The sequence below is a fragment of the Aethalodelphis obliquidens genome, unplaced genomic scaffold (assembly GCF_003676395.1).
Source record: "Aethalodelphis obliquidens isolate GAN/ISIS:26980383/991018 unplaced genomic scaffold, ASM367639v1 scaffold2, whole genome shotgun sequence".
Lineage (NCBI taxonomy): Eukaryota > Metazoa > Chordata > Mammalia > Artiodactyla > Delphinidae > Aethalodelphis > Aethalodelphis obliquidens.
Window position 1 is genome coordinate 74,118,489 of NW_020837946.1, and position 16,739 is coordinate 74,135,227.

Here is a 16,739-nt window from a genome sequence, read left to right on the forward strand (position 1 = left end):
TTTAAAATCTTACAGGAATGGGTTTTCTGCCTGCTATTATGCTCATATGTGTCGTGTGCTGGTTTGACAACACAGTTTCACTGACTTCCAAGACTGCTTCGTTTTTCTACACTTAATTATCCAACCCTGCTAAAATTAACTTTCCAAAATAGCATTCTTACACATGCCAGTTACAAAATTGACTACAAAGAAAGTTCTGTGCATTTTGATGGGTAATATTTCAGGCCAAACTCTTTGAATTGGTGGCATATCTTTACCATTATATTTAAGAATCTGAGCTTTCTCTCCAAATTGTCTTCATATCATGACGCCTTTATCCTTAGTGAAATCTACTTGTTTTAATCCTATGCGACCATCTCTATCCTCATTTCCCAAGCAGTGGGACAAAAACACTTTAGTTGAAGTAAGAATCCTTTATTTGTCACAAGTGCCAATCCAAATATGGCTTTGTTAAGTTCTGCTTGATTCTTTTTGCATTCTAAGGAACTTTTTTAATAAAGAAATTTTAAAATTTATTAATTACCTTATTTATTGAGAAATGACCAATTTGACTTGTCTCTTTAACATATCAGCCCAGGACTGACAAGCAATATTTGCACATTTGGCAGAAATTACCATCTCAGGAGCCTGGCTTCCCTTTGTTATTATAAGGAGGCCAACATTAATGGCAATGATTGCCGGATTGTCCCCTTGGGGAGGCACAGCTGCCCATCTGCCTGGTGCTAAACTTTAGTTTGGGACCATGGGCCTCTATGAAAAGGACAGGACCCATCTTCAAGCATAAAGCATGTAGTAGCACTTCTCGGTTCTTCAAGCTTGAGGAGGGGAGACTGGGGCAACATTGTAGTGCATACCCTAATTTAATTAAAAAATAATTTTCATACAGCTCCAGATCTGAAAGTGACAAGTAATATTTAGGCAGAAGATGATACTTCATCCCATCTTTAAATATTCTTTAAATTTTACACGAAGCACCAGGGGATTTTTTTATTTGGCAAAGAAAATATGTTGTGCAACAACATGCAATCTGGCCTTCAAATTATTTTAAACTTCATCATCGAAACAATACATGCATTAGTATAGAGAGTGTAAACTGCATAAGCAATTTCCTATGCATTTTGAAGTTTACTTAATGGAAGCCTGGGTGTCCATGTAAACTCTGCAGTTAGATCTGAAGGTGTATTTTCAGTGGCATTACTTCTTTGTCCTAAAGCTCTAAAGAGGGACATTCTTTTTTAGGGAAATCTACCTAGTCCTCGAGTGAGAACATCCTGGAGTTTCTAGGAGTTTTAGCGTTCAGAGATACCGCAACCAAAAAGGTTTATTGAGTGCACTGTGTGTCAAAATTGTTTAGAATCACAAGAAAAAGTTGTTGAGCTTATTTTGAGAAAGTGTTCCATTTAGTTGCCGATCTTGTAGAAGAAAAAAAGAAGAGACTCAAACTGATTTAAGAAATAGCTCTCTGGTTATGAGCTTTTGTGATTTTATAAAGGCTGAACTTCCCAGGACTGGCGTAAGAATACTATGGTCCCAGGCTTCCCTGGGGTTGAGAGTACGCCTGCCGATGCAGGGGACACGGGTTCGTGCCCCGGTCTGGGAAGATCCCACATGCCGCGGAGCGGCTGGGCCCGTGAGCCATGGCCGCTGAGCCTGCGCGTCCGGAGCCTGTGACCCGCAACGGGAGAGGCCACAACAGTGAGAGGCCCGCGTACCGCAAAAAAAAAAAAAAAAAAGAATACTATGGTCCTGATTAAACTGTGATATGCAGAAAAGGCAAAGAAAACTACACCAAACTTCTGTATCTCTGAACCACCAAAGCGTAAGGAAACCAAGGCAGTCCTTGTCTTAGACACATGCTAAAAATCAGATTACTCAAACTATTCAAGATGATAACATCCAATGAATCTAGTATAACGCAGTATTTGTTATGGGCCTACTTGGTAAGAATGAAAAGGACTTATTCATTTCACTTTGGACCATCCCTTGCATTTGAACAGAAAATCGGACTGATAAAAGCTCAACATTTGGTCTGGGACCAGCAGATTGCTCCAGGGAAAAAGCACCAGCTATTGTAAAGTCAGCCCAGGTTAGAGCCAATCGGCCGCAGACGAGATTGATCTTCAAAGCATTGCCGGCATTTGGGAGTTTCTGTGACAGCTACAGGAAGGGCTTTCATTCTTCTTTAACTTGGTGGCCGGCCTGCAAGCTACTATGGGAGTCCCTTCCCCCTAATCCATACTGTTCAATTGTCAGGAAAGCTTGTAAACAGGAGCCTCCATCAGTTACCTCAGAGTGGTTTGAACAAACTAACATCATAACAAGAGTGTTTATGGAAAAATGCTTAAGCACTGAAGCAGAAAGGGCTTAGCACTGATCAGACCTCTCTTCCACCTTTATTCTTCACTGTTCACATTGAAATGCAAATATCAGCGCAGGGTTTCCACTGGCGTGCCACTCACAAATTGAAAAGCAGTTTTTATCTATGCAAATGTAAGCATGGTAATTGAAGTTAATCAATCAATGCTAGCTTTCACTAAAACCTTGAACATGATTGAATAAAGTAATTATCATTCAGCAGAAAATGATGAAGTTGTAGACAGCATGAACCTTATTAAAGGAGGATTTTGAGTCACAATGGCTTAATTTAGCTAACAGCCCAGCCTGAGCCCAAGCAACATACTACTCTTGCTGCCTAGAATTGTTTTATGATTAAAAAACAACAACAACAACAATAATGAGGGTGGGGGAAGGTGGAGGTAAGGGTAAAGTAGTGTTTTTTATACTTATTTTCATAGTGCTGGATTAATAAAAACTACTTGTCCTGCTACAAAGGAGGAGCCATAATTAACTCTTTTAAAAGAAAACTCTAAATAGATAAGTGAACAAAGATCGTTAGGAGGTTTTTTTTTAATGTGGCCAACAGCACCAATGGGCTTGTAATATTTATTGTTATATTTTTAACATAAATGAATGAAATAAAGTGAGCATCTCAGAAGTCTTTGTAAAATACCCATAAAATTAGATTAATATTTCCTTATGCAAAAGTAACCTCGTAAGATACATAAATCAAAGGCTAAACTCTTGAAAGTATGATTTGAAACATAATCTGTATTTTTTTATTGACTTACAGCAGTTTCAGTAACAGAACGTATGCTGCATTTTGCACAGCTTTCAAATACTTCATTTTTTTGGAGTGCCATATATTCAATTCCTTGCTTTGATTTACAAAAAACAGTCTCCCAGAAAGTGTTTTCATGTTAATTCTAGGGTGCTTTTCTTTCCAGTTTCTTTATACTTTTATCTGTTCTCACGTATGATTTATGTTTTTTTGAGGCTATAAAACAAAATTATTTTATTTAAACCAGAGTTGAATACTATTGTTGAAAAAATCATTTCAGGTAGCATAAGGGAAATAATCCATCTCTGGAAAATGTAATCAACAGTTAGTGTGCGACATAATGTAAACTGATTATGGAAAGAGGCTCAATTTAGCTTTTTCCAATGTATTTTTCAAAAACAAGGTTAACTAGCAATATTTAGATTAGAGTAGCCCAGCAGGATATGGTGACTCTTAAGAATCTACAGTAATTCTATTGGATTCAATTAGATTGAAAAAATTAAAGGTCTGTAATCCTGCTAATATTATTGTACACCCTTAGGGAAGTCACTCCTCCCCCAACTTCATTTTAGTTGATGCATTTTACATTTAGTTTATTTTGGATAACAATTTGTCAGATTAAATCTACATTCCCAATTGGATAGCAAAAAATACCTCTTCATGTATTTATTATTTTAGAATATATAGTGCTAGCATTTTACTCAACATACATCTCCATGTACCCAAATTTCCTAAAACTTCAGTAAGTGTATCAGCCATCACCTGTATCAATAAATAAATTACGTGACACAAAAATAAACTCCGAAGTTTAAACAAGCATTGAATGGATTGTAGTAAAAACAGTTCTGGGTTTTTTTTCCAGCACACGTTTCCTCTGAATGTAATTGTCCTGCCTCCTACTATTTAAGTAAAAGCCACCTCCTTATTTATTATTTTCTATTCCATCCACAAAGCATTTAAGTATCAGAGCTGCTGTGGCAAAGTGACGTTAGAGTACTACATAAAAATAGTTCAATAGAATCAAGGTGTCATTTTTATTTGGATAATAATGTGCATTAAAAGTATGATATTGATTGTTTACCTTAAATGCCCTAACAGCAGAAAATTAGTCATTTCTGACCTTTTATGGTTATATCCCATTGCAGGACCAACTTGGGACATAAGTTAATACATCTCATTTTCTTGTTTTTACTCAGATGTGATACTAACTATAGCAAGGAGGACCACAAGGTAGGGGTGATATTGTCTTTATTTCTGACCCTTCATTTTCTGCAACAGCCAGGAGTTATATTTTGGATTAAAACCAAACAAACTCTTAAGTCATCATGCAAATCACTTGCCAGTAGATTCACAAAAGACCCAAAGTATACAGAATATTTGTGTTATGTTGTTTTAACGGTTTTTTAAAAATCCCTAGCACTCATAAAACATCTGTATAGCAGTAAAAAACATCTATATAGCCCAGTAAATAATCGACCATCATATAATATGTACGTTTCAGGGAAGCCTGACTTCTGATAAAATGATTTTCAAACTCCGGGAGAAAGAGGATATGTTAAGTGGAAACATTCTAAACAGTTTTACGTGTGTGTGTGTGTGTGTGTGCATGTGTGTGTGTGAATGCATTTTTTTTTTCCAGCTCACCAATTCTAAGTTTTGGTCCTGATCTGACTGCACCATTTGTGGAACTGTAGAGGACCAAATAACTGGATACTTAAGAGGCTAAGAAGCTGCAAATTATTACGGCTGCTGTTTTCTAACTGCTGGACGCACTGAGAGAATACAAAGTTTAGTCAGGGAATAGTTTTCCCCCTTGCTACCTTGAAAACTCAAAGGAAACCCTGAAAGCCCAAATCCTAGTAAAATAAAATCGATTTAAAACAAGTCAACACTTTGTGTTCCAAGATCTGTTGCTCTCTAAGCTTTCCCTGCTGAAGGTTTTCTATTAATTGAGCCCTCAGTCCAATAGTGGGCTCTCTGCCTCTGGCCTTCCCCTGTCTACCATAGCTGTGATGGTTAAAAGCTTCTCCGGTTTGTCACAGAGTTTAATATGCACCCTACATAATTATGCAGGATTCACTGTGCTATCAAACTGCAATTCAAATTAGTTCAGGATTAAAGGCACAGAACAGTACTGCTTCCTTAATTGCATTGTACTGTGCTGATCACATTCAAATACCCATTACTCATTCCCTCTGTGGAGCAATAAGTCAGGGGGATTAATATTCAGGCAGGTGACAGGGCCAAGCCATTAAAAGGCAGTTATGCAGAAAGCATGGCTGGTTTTATTCACGTTAATGAAATCAGTGAAATGAAACTGTAATAGATTTATCAAAGCTCAGATGGATTTGCTGTAAATCAGTTTGATTCAAGCAATCAAACTGGACAATAGAGATAGTTTTCAGCTCTAGCAATGGGTGTCAGGAAGCAGCATGTGAAAAGTGCTGATATTCTTCACGTATGAATTTGATATCCACCCCATGCACAGGCCTATTCCCAAACCACTGCTGCTAAATTTTTTGTCTTTTGAACTAGGTGCCAGTGGCTGATAAAACATACAGCATATCATCTTAATACAGCACTTACACTGTTTTAATTCCTCATTTTTAAGTCCCCCCAGAACATCAATTCTTTTCAACTGCTGGCTGAGAAAAAAGGAAAGTTTGATAGAGCACAAATCAGCATGGCTGCCCCGCTACTGCCCGGAAGAGGAATGCAACTTTGGCCGGGGTGACTCCATGCAACCTTCATGAATGTCTCCTGCACCAACACTTGTGCAGGAGGAAAAATGATCAGCTCACAATTTCAGAGTGTGATGGGCTAGGGCAGGAGGAGCTCGAAGAAGCGGAAAATTTACTTTTGTTCTGGGTCTAATGAAATAATTTGGTATCCATTAGAGGGCAGCATTAGAACAAAAACTCAGCACAGCAAGGACGGTATCCCCTGCAGATAGGCAAGCACCTTGGCCGGGTGTAAACTTTTTCAATGCAGTAATATTTTCCAAGGGTAAAGCCAATGAATGGAGAAGATGGGAGCAAATCCTAGTGTTAGAGAAAAGCAACGCCAGGAACAGCATGTGCCAATTTAGCTTTAGGGAGTTTTCTGTCCTACATTAACCCCCTCTCCCTTTTTGGGGTTAAAGTAGAAACACTTCTGTCTTGAGCTTAATGATCTCGTATTTTGCGGACCGTGTGTCTGATGGAATGGCAATGAATTGTGAAATAAGTGATCCCGTTTTTGTTTTCTTAAAAAGTGCATCATGTATTGTAGGTTATACTCAAACTACTCTAATTGGTCTAATTTTTATTTATTAGAAACAAATTGTTCAAGAACGAAAGCCAGTTTTTAATGATCCAAAACAGAAATAAATGTTCTAGTCTATTAGCTTCTATACGGAATAAATCAATATTAAAGCTAATTAACCCTTTTCAAAGGCATTTTTGTCCCAGGTTTTTATTTAATGGTTCAGTGCTGCTTAAAGCATGGATCAAGCTGGATAAGCTCCATTTAAAAAATGGCCCATTTTGAAAACAGTTTAGCAGCTCACTATGACGAATATATTTATCAGGATAAACTTGACTTTTTCAATTGTATAACTAACTGACCAGGGTTCCTTAAAAGATCTGATAATAAAATAGAGATGAAAAGCCACAGACAAATCTGTTCATTTGGCAATGTTATAACATTATAGGAACTGCTTTCATTCACTGCTTTTTAAAAAATATTTATCTTTAGAAATATGTTAATCGTTACTTTTGAGGATATTACTAAGGGCAGGAGGAGGGAGTCTCCATATAAGATATTTCATTCCAGGTCATATGTGAAATGCAAACCTATGATTCGTCCTTTTTGGAAGAAGCCATGATTTTTTAATAGTGTTCAAACACAGTGCAAAGCACACACCTTTCAGGACATAAATGACTACTTTGACATATGAAACCCAATGAAAATTATATACATTATTTAAAGAATTTGGCACTCTTCTCCTTTTGTTAGACTAGCAAATCACAGAATGTACTTTAATATCAAGCTATTTTTGAGTTATAAAACAGATGATATATTTTGTATGTGAATTAAATTCTTCACAGTACCAGAGGAATTAATTTGTTATGTTATGCAATTTTGATTAGCCTGCTGTAAAATCAGAATTGTTTACCACAAGTGTCTGCATTCTGACTCTTACAGTCTTTCCAAACAAATAATGAAATGAACTGGGGCCGAGGGTGCGGGGGGTAGGGAGGGCAGAGTAATTTATGAAAACATGGTACACCATAATTTTGTCATTTTTCTGCAATAAGGATGGCAAATGATTCATGGGATAAAATGAAATATTTCTCACTGTCATTTCAACGGATCTAAGATTTACAGCTTCTTAACTTGGATAGGAAAAACTCTGTATGCATAAAAATGAATTGTAAATCAATTAATGATGGCGATGAAAAACAAAAAAAAAATTGATTTTAAGCAAAGAAGAGAAAATCTAACAAGCAACAAATTAAAAGGGAGAAGCAGCAGCTATTTACTCTAAGACCTTTGAAGGAAGGAGGGAGTGGAGAGGAAACTGCTTGCTTAAAAGAGGGCGTTAAGGTCAGGTTAAAGGAAAGTGATATGTTGATCGACTCATTACATTTACATCGCTTAGACAAACAGAGGAAGGTAGCTTTTAAATCAAAATCAGATATGCCTACATTAGATTTTTAAAAGAAATCACCAAAAAGTTAGAGCCAGTTTTATAGTATGAGGTTGGATAAAGAAATCCTATGACCATGAAGAAAAACCAACCTCCCATTCAAGATTCTCCTTTACCTAAACTGTTTTTTAATAGGCACCAAGGCCAAAAGAAAAGGAAAAAAAATACTTTTCCACTTCCCAACTCCTTGAAACACCACACCGAAGGAAAGCTAGCAGCCAGCGAAGGAGCAAGCCCGGGCTCTACAGGAGTCACTGTACCTGGAGAATGAGAGCAGATTCTGCTTCAGACACAACAAGGTGGGCTTGAAGCGCTCAGAAGCGGGTGGAACCAGTTGTACCACGTGCCATGCTCTACTATCCAAGTGACACTCAATCCTCCCGTCTCTTCCACTGAAACATGATATATTATCTACGACTACAGGATGCGCACCTTAACCGACATAGTTGCAAACAACCCCAGTGTGAATGTGGGGAACTAACAGGGAACCGATGGTACGGTTTGCTAAGCGACGCAATTCGATGCCGCATGTGGAGAATGAAGATAGCCCTGATCCTTTCGCAAAAGTGGTATTTTGTTTAGATCAAATAAATTTTACTATTCTGGATCAAGCATTTAACAGAATGCCAGGGTATTTATTGATTTTTGATAAGGCCCCACCGCCTCCTTAGCACAGGACCTGCAGGACTATCTCTGGTGTCATCATGGCTCACATACCTCACCTTGTGTGCACGTATTTCACAAGTGTGGTAGCTAATTAGACACCTAAAATACAAAGTACAAGCACGGAAGGCTCATCAACTCCATCTCCTATACAGAAATACTCTTGTTATGAGGGTGCCAGAACAATTTAAAACTTCTGTGGTCTGTTTCCTTCCTAAGTCAAATGTCATCAAGTGAAATCTGCCACCGATGATAATGCAGTGTTGACCAAGACTGCAAAATGTCGATGTGAGTATCCATTTCTCTTTCTTTGATTACCATAAATTCATTACCATAAATTTTGAAAACTGGCAGCAATGTATTTTGACAAATTTTATGTGGACAAATTTTAAAGTGCTATCAAATTTGATAAGCTAAATCAATGAACAATGTTTTGAGCTGCTATATATTTTTTTCCAGGCATTGAACAAACAGTTCATTGTTCCAAGTCTGTCTGGGGGCCAGTTCTCTGGGTTATTCTATACAATTTCAAAGAAACTTCAGAAGCTCACACAGGCCTTTGAGCACGCAAAACCAAGAGGCAGCGCTTCTAAACCACAAATGGAGACGATGTTCCATATACATGTGTAAATTAAAACATATAAAATAACATAGGCATTATAAAATTTGTGTTAAAACTGGTAACAGCTTTACTGATTTACTGACAATGAAAATATATAGCATTTTTTCTGTCAGAGCATTTATCAACACTTGGCAACCCTACACTAACTTGACATGTAAGATGATCAAAATGGATTATGTAATCTTTCCCATTCATTTCTATTGATTTTACTTATGATAAAATTCATCAGTGTGCCTGCAAACGCTGAGGCTGAAAGGCTCTGCTTGACAAAAAAAAAAAAAAAAGCAAAAAAGGAAAAAAAAAAATTAAACAGAGTTGAGTAGGATGAATGTAATTTTAAAATAGGATTGCACAGATACAGAAGTCGTGCCCTAAAGCCTCCAGCAACAAATTAATACAAATAAACCTGGCAGTCTCATAAAATTGCATTGGTCTATGCAGGGATTCACTTTTGAGATAAAATTACAAAATTGCAAGTGAAAATAATTAATGTGTGAGTGCAATTAAAAATACAGTTTGTGAAGATATTTTCAAACTTTTTAAACTTCAACAGTAATCAAAGTTATTTCTCTGACTGCAAGTAACATCAAAATGCCAGTAAATGGCCCATTTTAATCAGTTTTATTGATTCATGCTTTCAGTTCTTATTCAGTTAAAAACAAGGCACATTAAGTACATCCTCTTATTGCTCTATAAATGCATGCAGCTCATTCTGTATATCAAGAGTAATAAATAATGGTGATAAAACACCAAGACAGTTATAAAAATGACAACCCAGCCTCAAACATAGTATTTAAGAGTCCAATCTAGAACAATAACCCAACACAATACATAAAAAATGCCATATATGAAAACATGCAGTGTGTATATCGACTCCAGTACTGGGTTTATACTTGATATTCTTTAAAAGCACAGTAGGGCTCTTTTACTCCCTAAAAAGGATTGACAGGATGCAAAACAGTGCAAGTTATTAGCATCGTTGACTTCAATATTATTACATTCATATGCCAAAAATCTTTACAAATACATAAAAAAAGGAAATAAGATCAATGATCATTCTTACAGTATGTTTAGGAAAAGAATGAAATTTCTGTTGTACAAAGGAGTAAGCTACATATATTCTGAAAAAGACAAAACAAAGCTAGAAACTAAAGCAAAATAGGGAGCATGCATTTAGTAGTAGAAATCCTAAAGTTACACTCAGTAGAAATTGATTGAAAGCAAGAATGTTGCAGCAGCATGAAGGATATGAGGCAGACAACCCTGGCTTAACAAATAATCCAGCGGTATCACTGTTGTTATGACTGTGGGAAGGGCTACTGAAGGGAGCATCCAGCTCTCCACCACAGATGGGGGTTCCTTCACCTGAATCCCCTTAATAAAGCCTCTTTAACTAAATCACTTGATAAAAGACAATCTCTACACACCTCACACCCACCCCAACAGAATCAGCTGATACCATGTTTATACAAAAAGAAAATAATTCTTTTGTGCTTGGAATAGATTTTGAATCACACTCACACCTCCCCCCCCACCCCATTTCTTCTCTCCTTTTCTGAAATCAGGTAGAGAAGCTGTACAGGTTTAATTAAGAACTTACACAAAAATGCAGGGGTGCTTTATTCACAGTAAAGACTTGGAACCAGCTCGTTTCCAAGATGAGTCTCTGGGATCGGTGAAGGAGCGTATGTTTTAGAATTAGCAGATTTTAAGCAAAAGCAGATGTGCTCAAAAGAAGAAAAGTGCGTTTTTCTTTGTCCTTAAAGGAACTTCACTCATAAAAAAGCATGCAGAAACAAGGCCTCTTTTCAAATACAGCTCTGCCCAGGCCAGTCAGGTTATAAGCCTGGTCCCTACTGTAATGGATTCAGCGAGGATACAAGTCATCGTTGTCTTGATTTAACTAGAAAAGAAGAGAGAGAAAGAGAGAGAGCACAAATGTACAGTATTGTGGTACATCACCTCTGATGTTTTAAAGGACAGCTCTTCTATCTATTAAGGGTCACTGGGCTCTAAACAGTGAAGTTATTGTCTTGATAGAAAAACACTAAGTTACAAAGCCATGTGCTTCTATTATTAAAAAAGAAAGAAAGAAAGAGAGAGAGAGAGAGAGAGAGGGAGGGAGGGAGGGAGGGAGGGGGGAAGGAAGGAAGGAAGAAAGGAAGGAAGAAACCAGTGTAAAAAAAAAATTCACACCTTAAAAGAAAAAACTTCACAGTGATACCTGGGAGGTCACTTTCTCTGTTTTAGGTTTTCCTTTAGGAAGTGGCAAGTCTAAACTTCATTTAAAAGCAAAATGAGTTAAGGTGCTATCTTCACTGTTTATTTCAGAGATGGGGTAGGGGCTTAGGTGAGTGAACCTCCAGTGTGTGTATTATGGCAGACAGGCTCATACCGCACGTGAATGAGGCATAAAGATATTCTACATTTGACATATATAGAAATATTTGTCAACATTTGACATATATAGAAATAATAGCACAAAATAATAGCACAAAAGTGTTTATGTACCAGTTTGAAAAATTAAGATCTCGAGTCTGCACAATGAAAACCTGACATTAAATAAAGGGTCACATTTCCTATTTCATACACAACGTGATCTTAAAAAAAAAAAAAGTAGGTAGTTAACTTCACAAGAGGAAGCACAATGAATAAACATTCAGATGACTGGCTAAAATGCCACCAAACTATTATAAAAGCATACCAAATTGGCCCTTTAAATTCAGTATATTACATATTTACTAAATTCTGGGCAGATTGATTTTTTTTAACATTTTTATTGGACTAAAATTGCTTTACAATGGTGTGTTAGTTTCTGCTTTATAACAATGTGAATCAGCTATACGTATACATATATCCCCATATCCCCTCCCTCTTGCACCTCCCTCCCACCCTCCCTATCCCACCCCTCTAGGTGGTCACAAAGCACCGAGCTCATCTCCCTGTGCTATGTGGCTGCTGCCCACTAGCTATCTATTTTACATTTGGTAGTGTATAGAGAGTGGTATGGGCAGATTGATTTTTTTGTCTTGTTTTGTCTTTCTGTGAGTGTGTATGTGTATGATGGGGGAATGCGTGTGTGTGTGCTGAGTGTGGTTTTCTCTATTTCTTTTTGTTTGATTGAGAACTTTTCTGTTGAGTACAGAAGGAGAAAGGCTTTAAGCAATTAAAATGACCTTGAACACTGCAAGTTTGTGGCTTTTTATAATTGTAACTAAAGTTAACTAAAGGCTATTCCTATCCTCTTTTACTATCCATTTACAAATACTCCCCCAAATGATGCAATAACCTGAGCAAAATAGGTCATGTTTGACAGTATCACATGCTCCAAGATCTAGGATTTGGGGATTGAAAACTGTGCTATAATATGTGGATATATAAACACAGGTTTTTAATCCTTAAATTTATTACTACTGTAAAGATTTGAGAAATTTAGTCCCATGCCAATGTATCCAACTTGCCACTTAAATGCTGGTTTTAAAGTAAGAAAAGCAAGGATCTTCCTGGCAACTGTAATAGTCAAAGAAAAACCAGCAGTGACTGGGGAAAAAAAAATGAATTGCTGAGATGAAACTATCACTGTAACTCCCAGCAAATGTCAATGCTATCCTTATATCTTGTACCTGTGATTCTGGAAGCCTTCAGAGTTTCTCTGAGATTTGCTCCTATAACCAGATCTAAACTTTTTCTTCCTTCTCCAGTTTTGCCAGTCATGCTCTAGCTATAAAGTCTGGATGAGGAAGGCAGACAAGCTGGAGGAAGAAGGGGCTGAGGGGTCTCCAGAAACACTATCGTTTTAATAGGTCCCACCCCACTCAATTTCTTTTAAGAACAAATACTATCAACAAGCTTAACGTCCAGAGCTTTGTGCAAATCATGAAATATTTCCAGCTTCTTTTTTCAATTTCTGCCAAAATATTCTGCCTCTAAAACTGACTTAGACTAAATGAATAAACAAACAAAAAGGGAGCATGTCCAGTCTAACAGGTCACAGAATAAATGCAAAACATTAAACCAGTGTGCATTGAAAATGAGAAAAAAAAGATAAAATACACTTTTAAGAAGCTAGATTGAATGGCAAATACAAATAAAGGGTATACATTGACATCCTAAAGCTTTGGAATGTTTCCCAGTGTTAAAACAAGGCAGCTATCCATATCCAGTGTTTTAGAGCGGTGTAAGTCATCTCTGGTTTGATACATGATTATTTGTTGTTCCTGTTTATTGGCTGTGGATTTACTGCTCAGACTCACAGTCCTCCACAACTTCGGTCCACGGGGATGGGAACTCTTCTGTCGAGGTTCTCTTCTGCAGTTTTCATGAGTATAGCAAGCCGGCTTCCAGACACCCTTCCTTTTTGAACAGCACTCATCAGCTTAAAGAGAAAATAGGCAACAGATTCAGAAGGCCAGCCAGCTTCCTCCCTTCTCCATGGCATTTTAATGGTTACCTTTGCAGCAGGCAGGGGTAATTAAGTGCCCCCGTCGAAAACCGCAGCAGGTACTACAGCTCACTTAAGAAGAGTACAGTTTTCAAAGATTTCAAAAAGGGGGAAAGGGGCAGGTATTTTGCCACGGCTGCAAAAACTACACCTATCTGGCGAATCAGCCTGCCTTTAAATGCAAATCGAATGCATCACTTTTTGCCCCTTAATGTGCTCAGAGCATATATTTTTTGGAGCAACTCAAATATTGAATCTTTAATTCCATTTTTAAATCTGAAAAGGGAATCTCAGGGATTGAACAAAGACAAACCGTGACCTATATTTAACTACTCTTTTTTAGTGTTACTGTACTTGACAACTTCAAGTCCCCCAAATCCAAATTCCTTAAAGACTTTTTAAAGTAATTTACATTTAAGTCCTTGAAAATGGACCCAGAGATCCACCTTAAGAATTAAAAGCACTCCACAGCCCAGATTTTAGCTAATTCATTTTTATCCAGTGGATAAAATCAGAATTAGTCTTGAAATTACATGCAGTCAGCAGGCAAACGCCTTTAATCTGGAAGGCACTGTGCAATTATCAGCACGGGGAATTTTTTTTTTTTCCTATTCAAGTTGATGTGGTTTTTACTATTTTCTTGATCTCACTTCCTCAATCTTTGTTATCTATTTGTTTTTTTAAAGAACTGATTTAGTCATTCATCAGAAATATATATATATCTGTAAATCCTCAAAATATTTTTAGGGTTATAGTTTTTAGCCTAAAGAAATACATTTCTTAAAAAAGACTCTGAATAAGGGTCAGAGGCATCTGCCAAGGGGCTGGATCAGAATTTCATGACCTTATTAAAAGCTGTTTCACAAGCTATTGCTTATTAGAGATGGACTCCTACATGCAGAAGTGTCATTAGAGCCCAAACCTAAAAATAAAGTCATGTAACCATACAGTATCTATAGAGATCCTTCCATGAGGATTATTAAAAAAAAGTCTATATTCAAAATGGTGTTTAATGGGATAAACATGGGCGCTAAATCTTCAGAGAAGGAAAATATTTTATGAAAAATAAAATAAAACCCTGAAAACATACTTTGCATCTGATGAATGGTGTAACAAAGAATGCTGACATCTACAGATGGAACAATTGATGGTTTATCGTCTTGCCTCTGATTCCATAAAGACTTTCAAAGTTTATCAGCGCTAACAAAACTGAGAGAGCTGGAGTTTTTTTTCTTTATCCATAAACATTGTGCGATGTACCAGCCTTTAAAAACTCAAAGTCTTCTTCAAACATTACATGTATCTTGAAACCATATTACGAGAAGAAAATAGTATTTGGGTGTAAATATATCTCATAAGAAATATTGTCAGCGTTTTTAAGTTGAAAATTACACTGTATATTTGTACTTAGTAGAAGCATGAATGATCTCTTTCATTTAGAATTGGACAAGAAATACTCAATTATTAAAAAGACTCTACAAGAAAGCCTGCAGATGGTTTAAATTATTTTCTACGTGTTTAACTCTACTGCACTCAAAATTACTTAACACCCAAACCACATAGCATATCCATAAAATTAGACTCATTGTTTCTAAGACCCCAGGTCCTTGAACCCTAAATGCTGTTGTTTATTTACAACGTATATGAAATGAAGCATTAACTATTTATCTTAAGAAGAGTTTTCTAAAATCCTGAGACAGACAAAAAAAATTTTCTCACAGAAAAAAACAGACAAAAAATGTATGAAATGGTTTTTTATTCCCAAGCATACGTTTTAAACTCAATTTCAAACGTCCACTTAGTTAAACAGTAAGCTAAAGAACTAAACATTCTTTTTTGTAATGCTGGACACAACCTGTGAAAATTTTCTGCATTTAGATTCAACAATGCTCTTATCTGCAGCTCATCTCCAGAGAGACAATTACCATTTCCTTTGCCTTGATCTTGTTTGTTTAACTTGACACAGTGAAGAAAGGGCTGACATTGACCAAAATCCCCAGCATTAATTTATTTCATGTTCAGCATTCATCATTGCCATGGTGCAAGCAAGACCTGGCATTCATTTGAAATACCTGCCCAAGAAGCAGTACGGAAAAAACCTGGCTGCTTGGAAACCAATACATTCTTCGTAAGAGCAGAGTCCTGTGGACAGTTACAAATAATGTATGGGTTTGTTGAGTTTCTTTCTTTTAAGGAACTTTTAGGAATGATGTGTAGCATCCAGTATGAAGTTAAAGTAACAAAATTTACTTCCTTCCTGGTTATGATTAAACAACTGAGCCTTGAGTAAGTGGAAAATTAGAAATAGAAATGCTTGAATTACGTGGTCTTGACCCAGGAATATAGGTTTCCTTTCTTTTGCTTTTCAGGTTCATTCTAATGTAAGAATATAATCATCGCATGTTGGGTTCTCAAGTGAATATGATTCTCAAATGAATACAACTCTGATTTCTTTAAACTTCCTCGATTAAAAATATACTTTCCACATTAGAAGTAAAGAAGGGTCCGGTGGTGGCATCCCACGGCATACTCTTTATAAAGCACACTTCTGATTTAGTCCTTTAAGCCATAATTAACTTAGATTTAATCTAAATTGCCCAGCGCAACAGAATGTGTCTTATAAAAAGCAAGAGAACATGCACCACGTAAAGCCTTATCCTTAAGGGCAGACATATCAACCTTTGCTGGCTTCAAGCTTTCTTCTTTTTCAGAATGAGGTGACAACTGTGTGGACTTCAAAATCCATTCCTGAATATAAACTGATGACCAATAGATAAAAAGCAAATACACTTGTTTCCTTTCACCACAACTCACCTGCAAAAACTCATTGAGTTCGACCTGTCCATTTTTATTCAAATCTACTTCATTCAGAATTTCATGTAGTGTATTTTCATCCATTTGGACACTGATACTCTAAGTAAAAGGAAAGCACAAAATAATGAAGTTTCATTAGAAATTATGCGTATCACTTTATCAATGTTACCAGCCTTTCAAAAATTCAGAGAGAAATATTACTTATAGAAAGCACTAGATGAGAAAAAAATTATCTAGCATAATCTTTACATTCTTCTGCTATCAAAGATGTTGAACCAAAAAAAAAACATTACCTCTAATACACGCTGAACATCAACAATGGTAATAAAGCCTTTCTGGTCTGCATCAAACTTATGAAATCTCTTCTTGTACCTGGAACACAACATTGAAT

General features: G+C 36.6%; 1 protein-coding gene across 7 annotated transcripts in view; it reads right to left on the reverse strand.

Annotated features, from left to right (window-relative positions):
* Positions 1–9,408: 9,408 nt before the first annotated feature.
* GPD2 (glycerol-3-phosphate dehydrogenase 2) overlaps positions 9,409–16,739 on the reverse strand; it is a 133,519-nt gene continuing 126,188 nt past the window's right edge. For 4 of the 7 annotated variants that reach the window (XM_027131015.1, XM_027131024.1, XM_027131034.1 and 1 more), the window contains 3 exons: positions 16,642–16,720; positions 16,349–16,447; positions 12,522–13,468 (listed from right to left, as the gene is read on the reverse strand). In XM_027131015.1, the coding sequence (XP_026986816.1) occupies positions 13,343–13,468; positions 16,349–16,447; positions 16,642–16,720 (304 nt within the window). In that variant the 3' untranslated portion in view covers positions 12,522–13,342. Of the gene's footprint in view, positions 10,997–12,213; positions 13,469–14,624; positions 14,838–16,348; positions 16,448–16,641; positions 16,721–16,739 lie in introns of those variants that run through there. The other 3 variants (XM_027131040.1, XR_003438033.1, XM_027131006.1) reach the window with 3 other exon arrangements.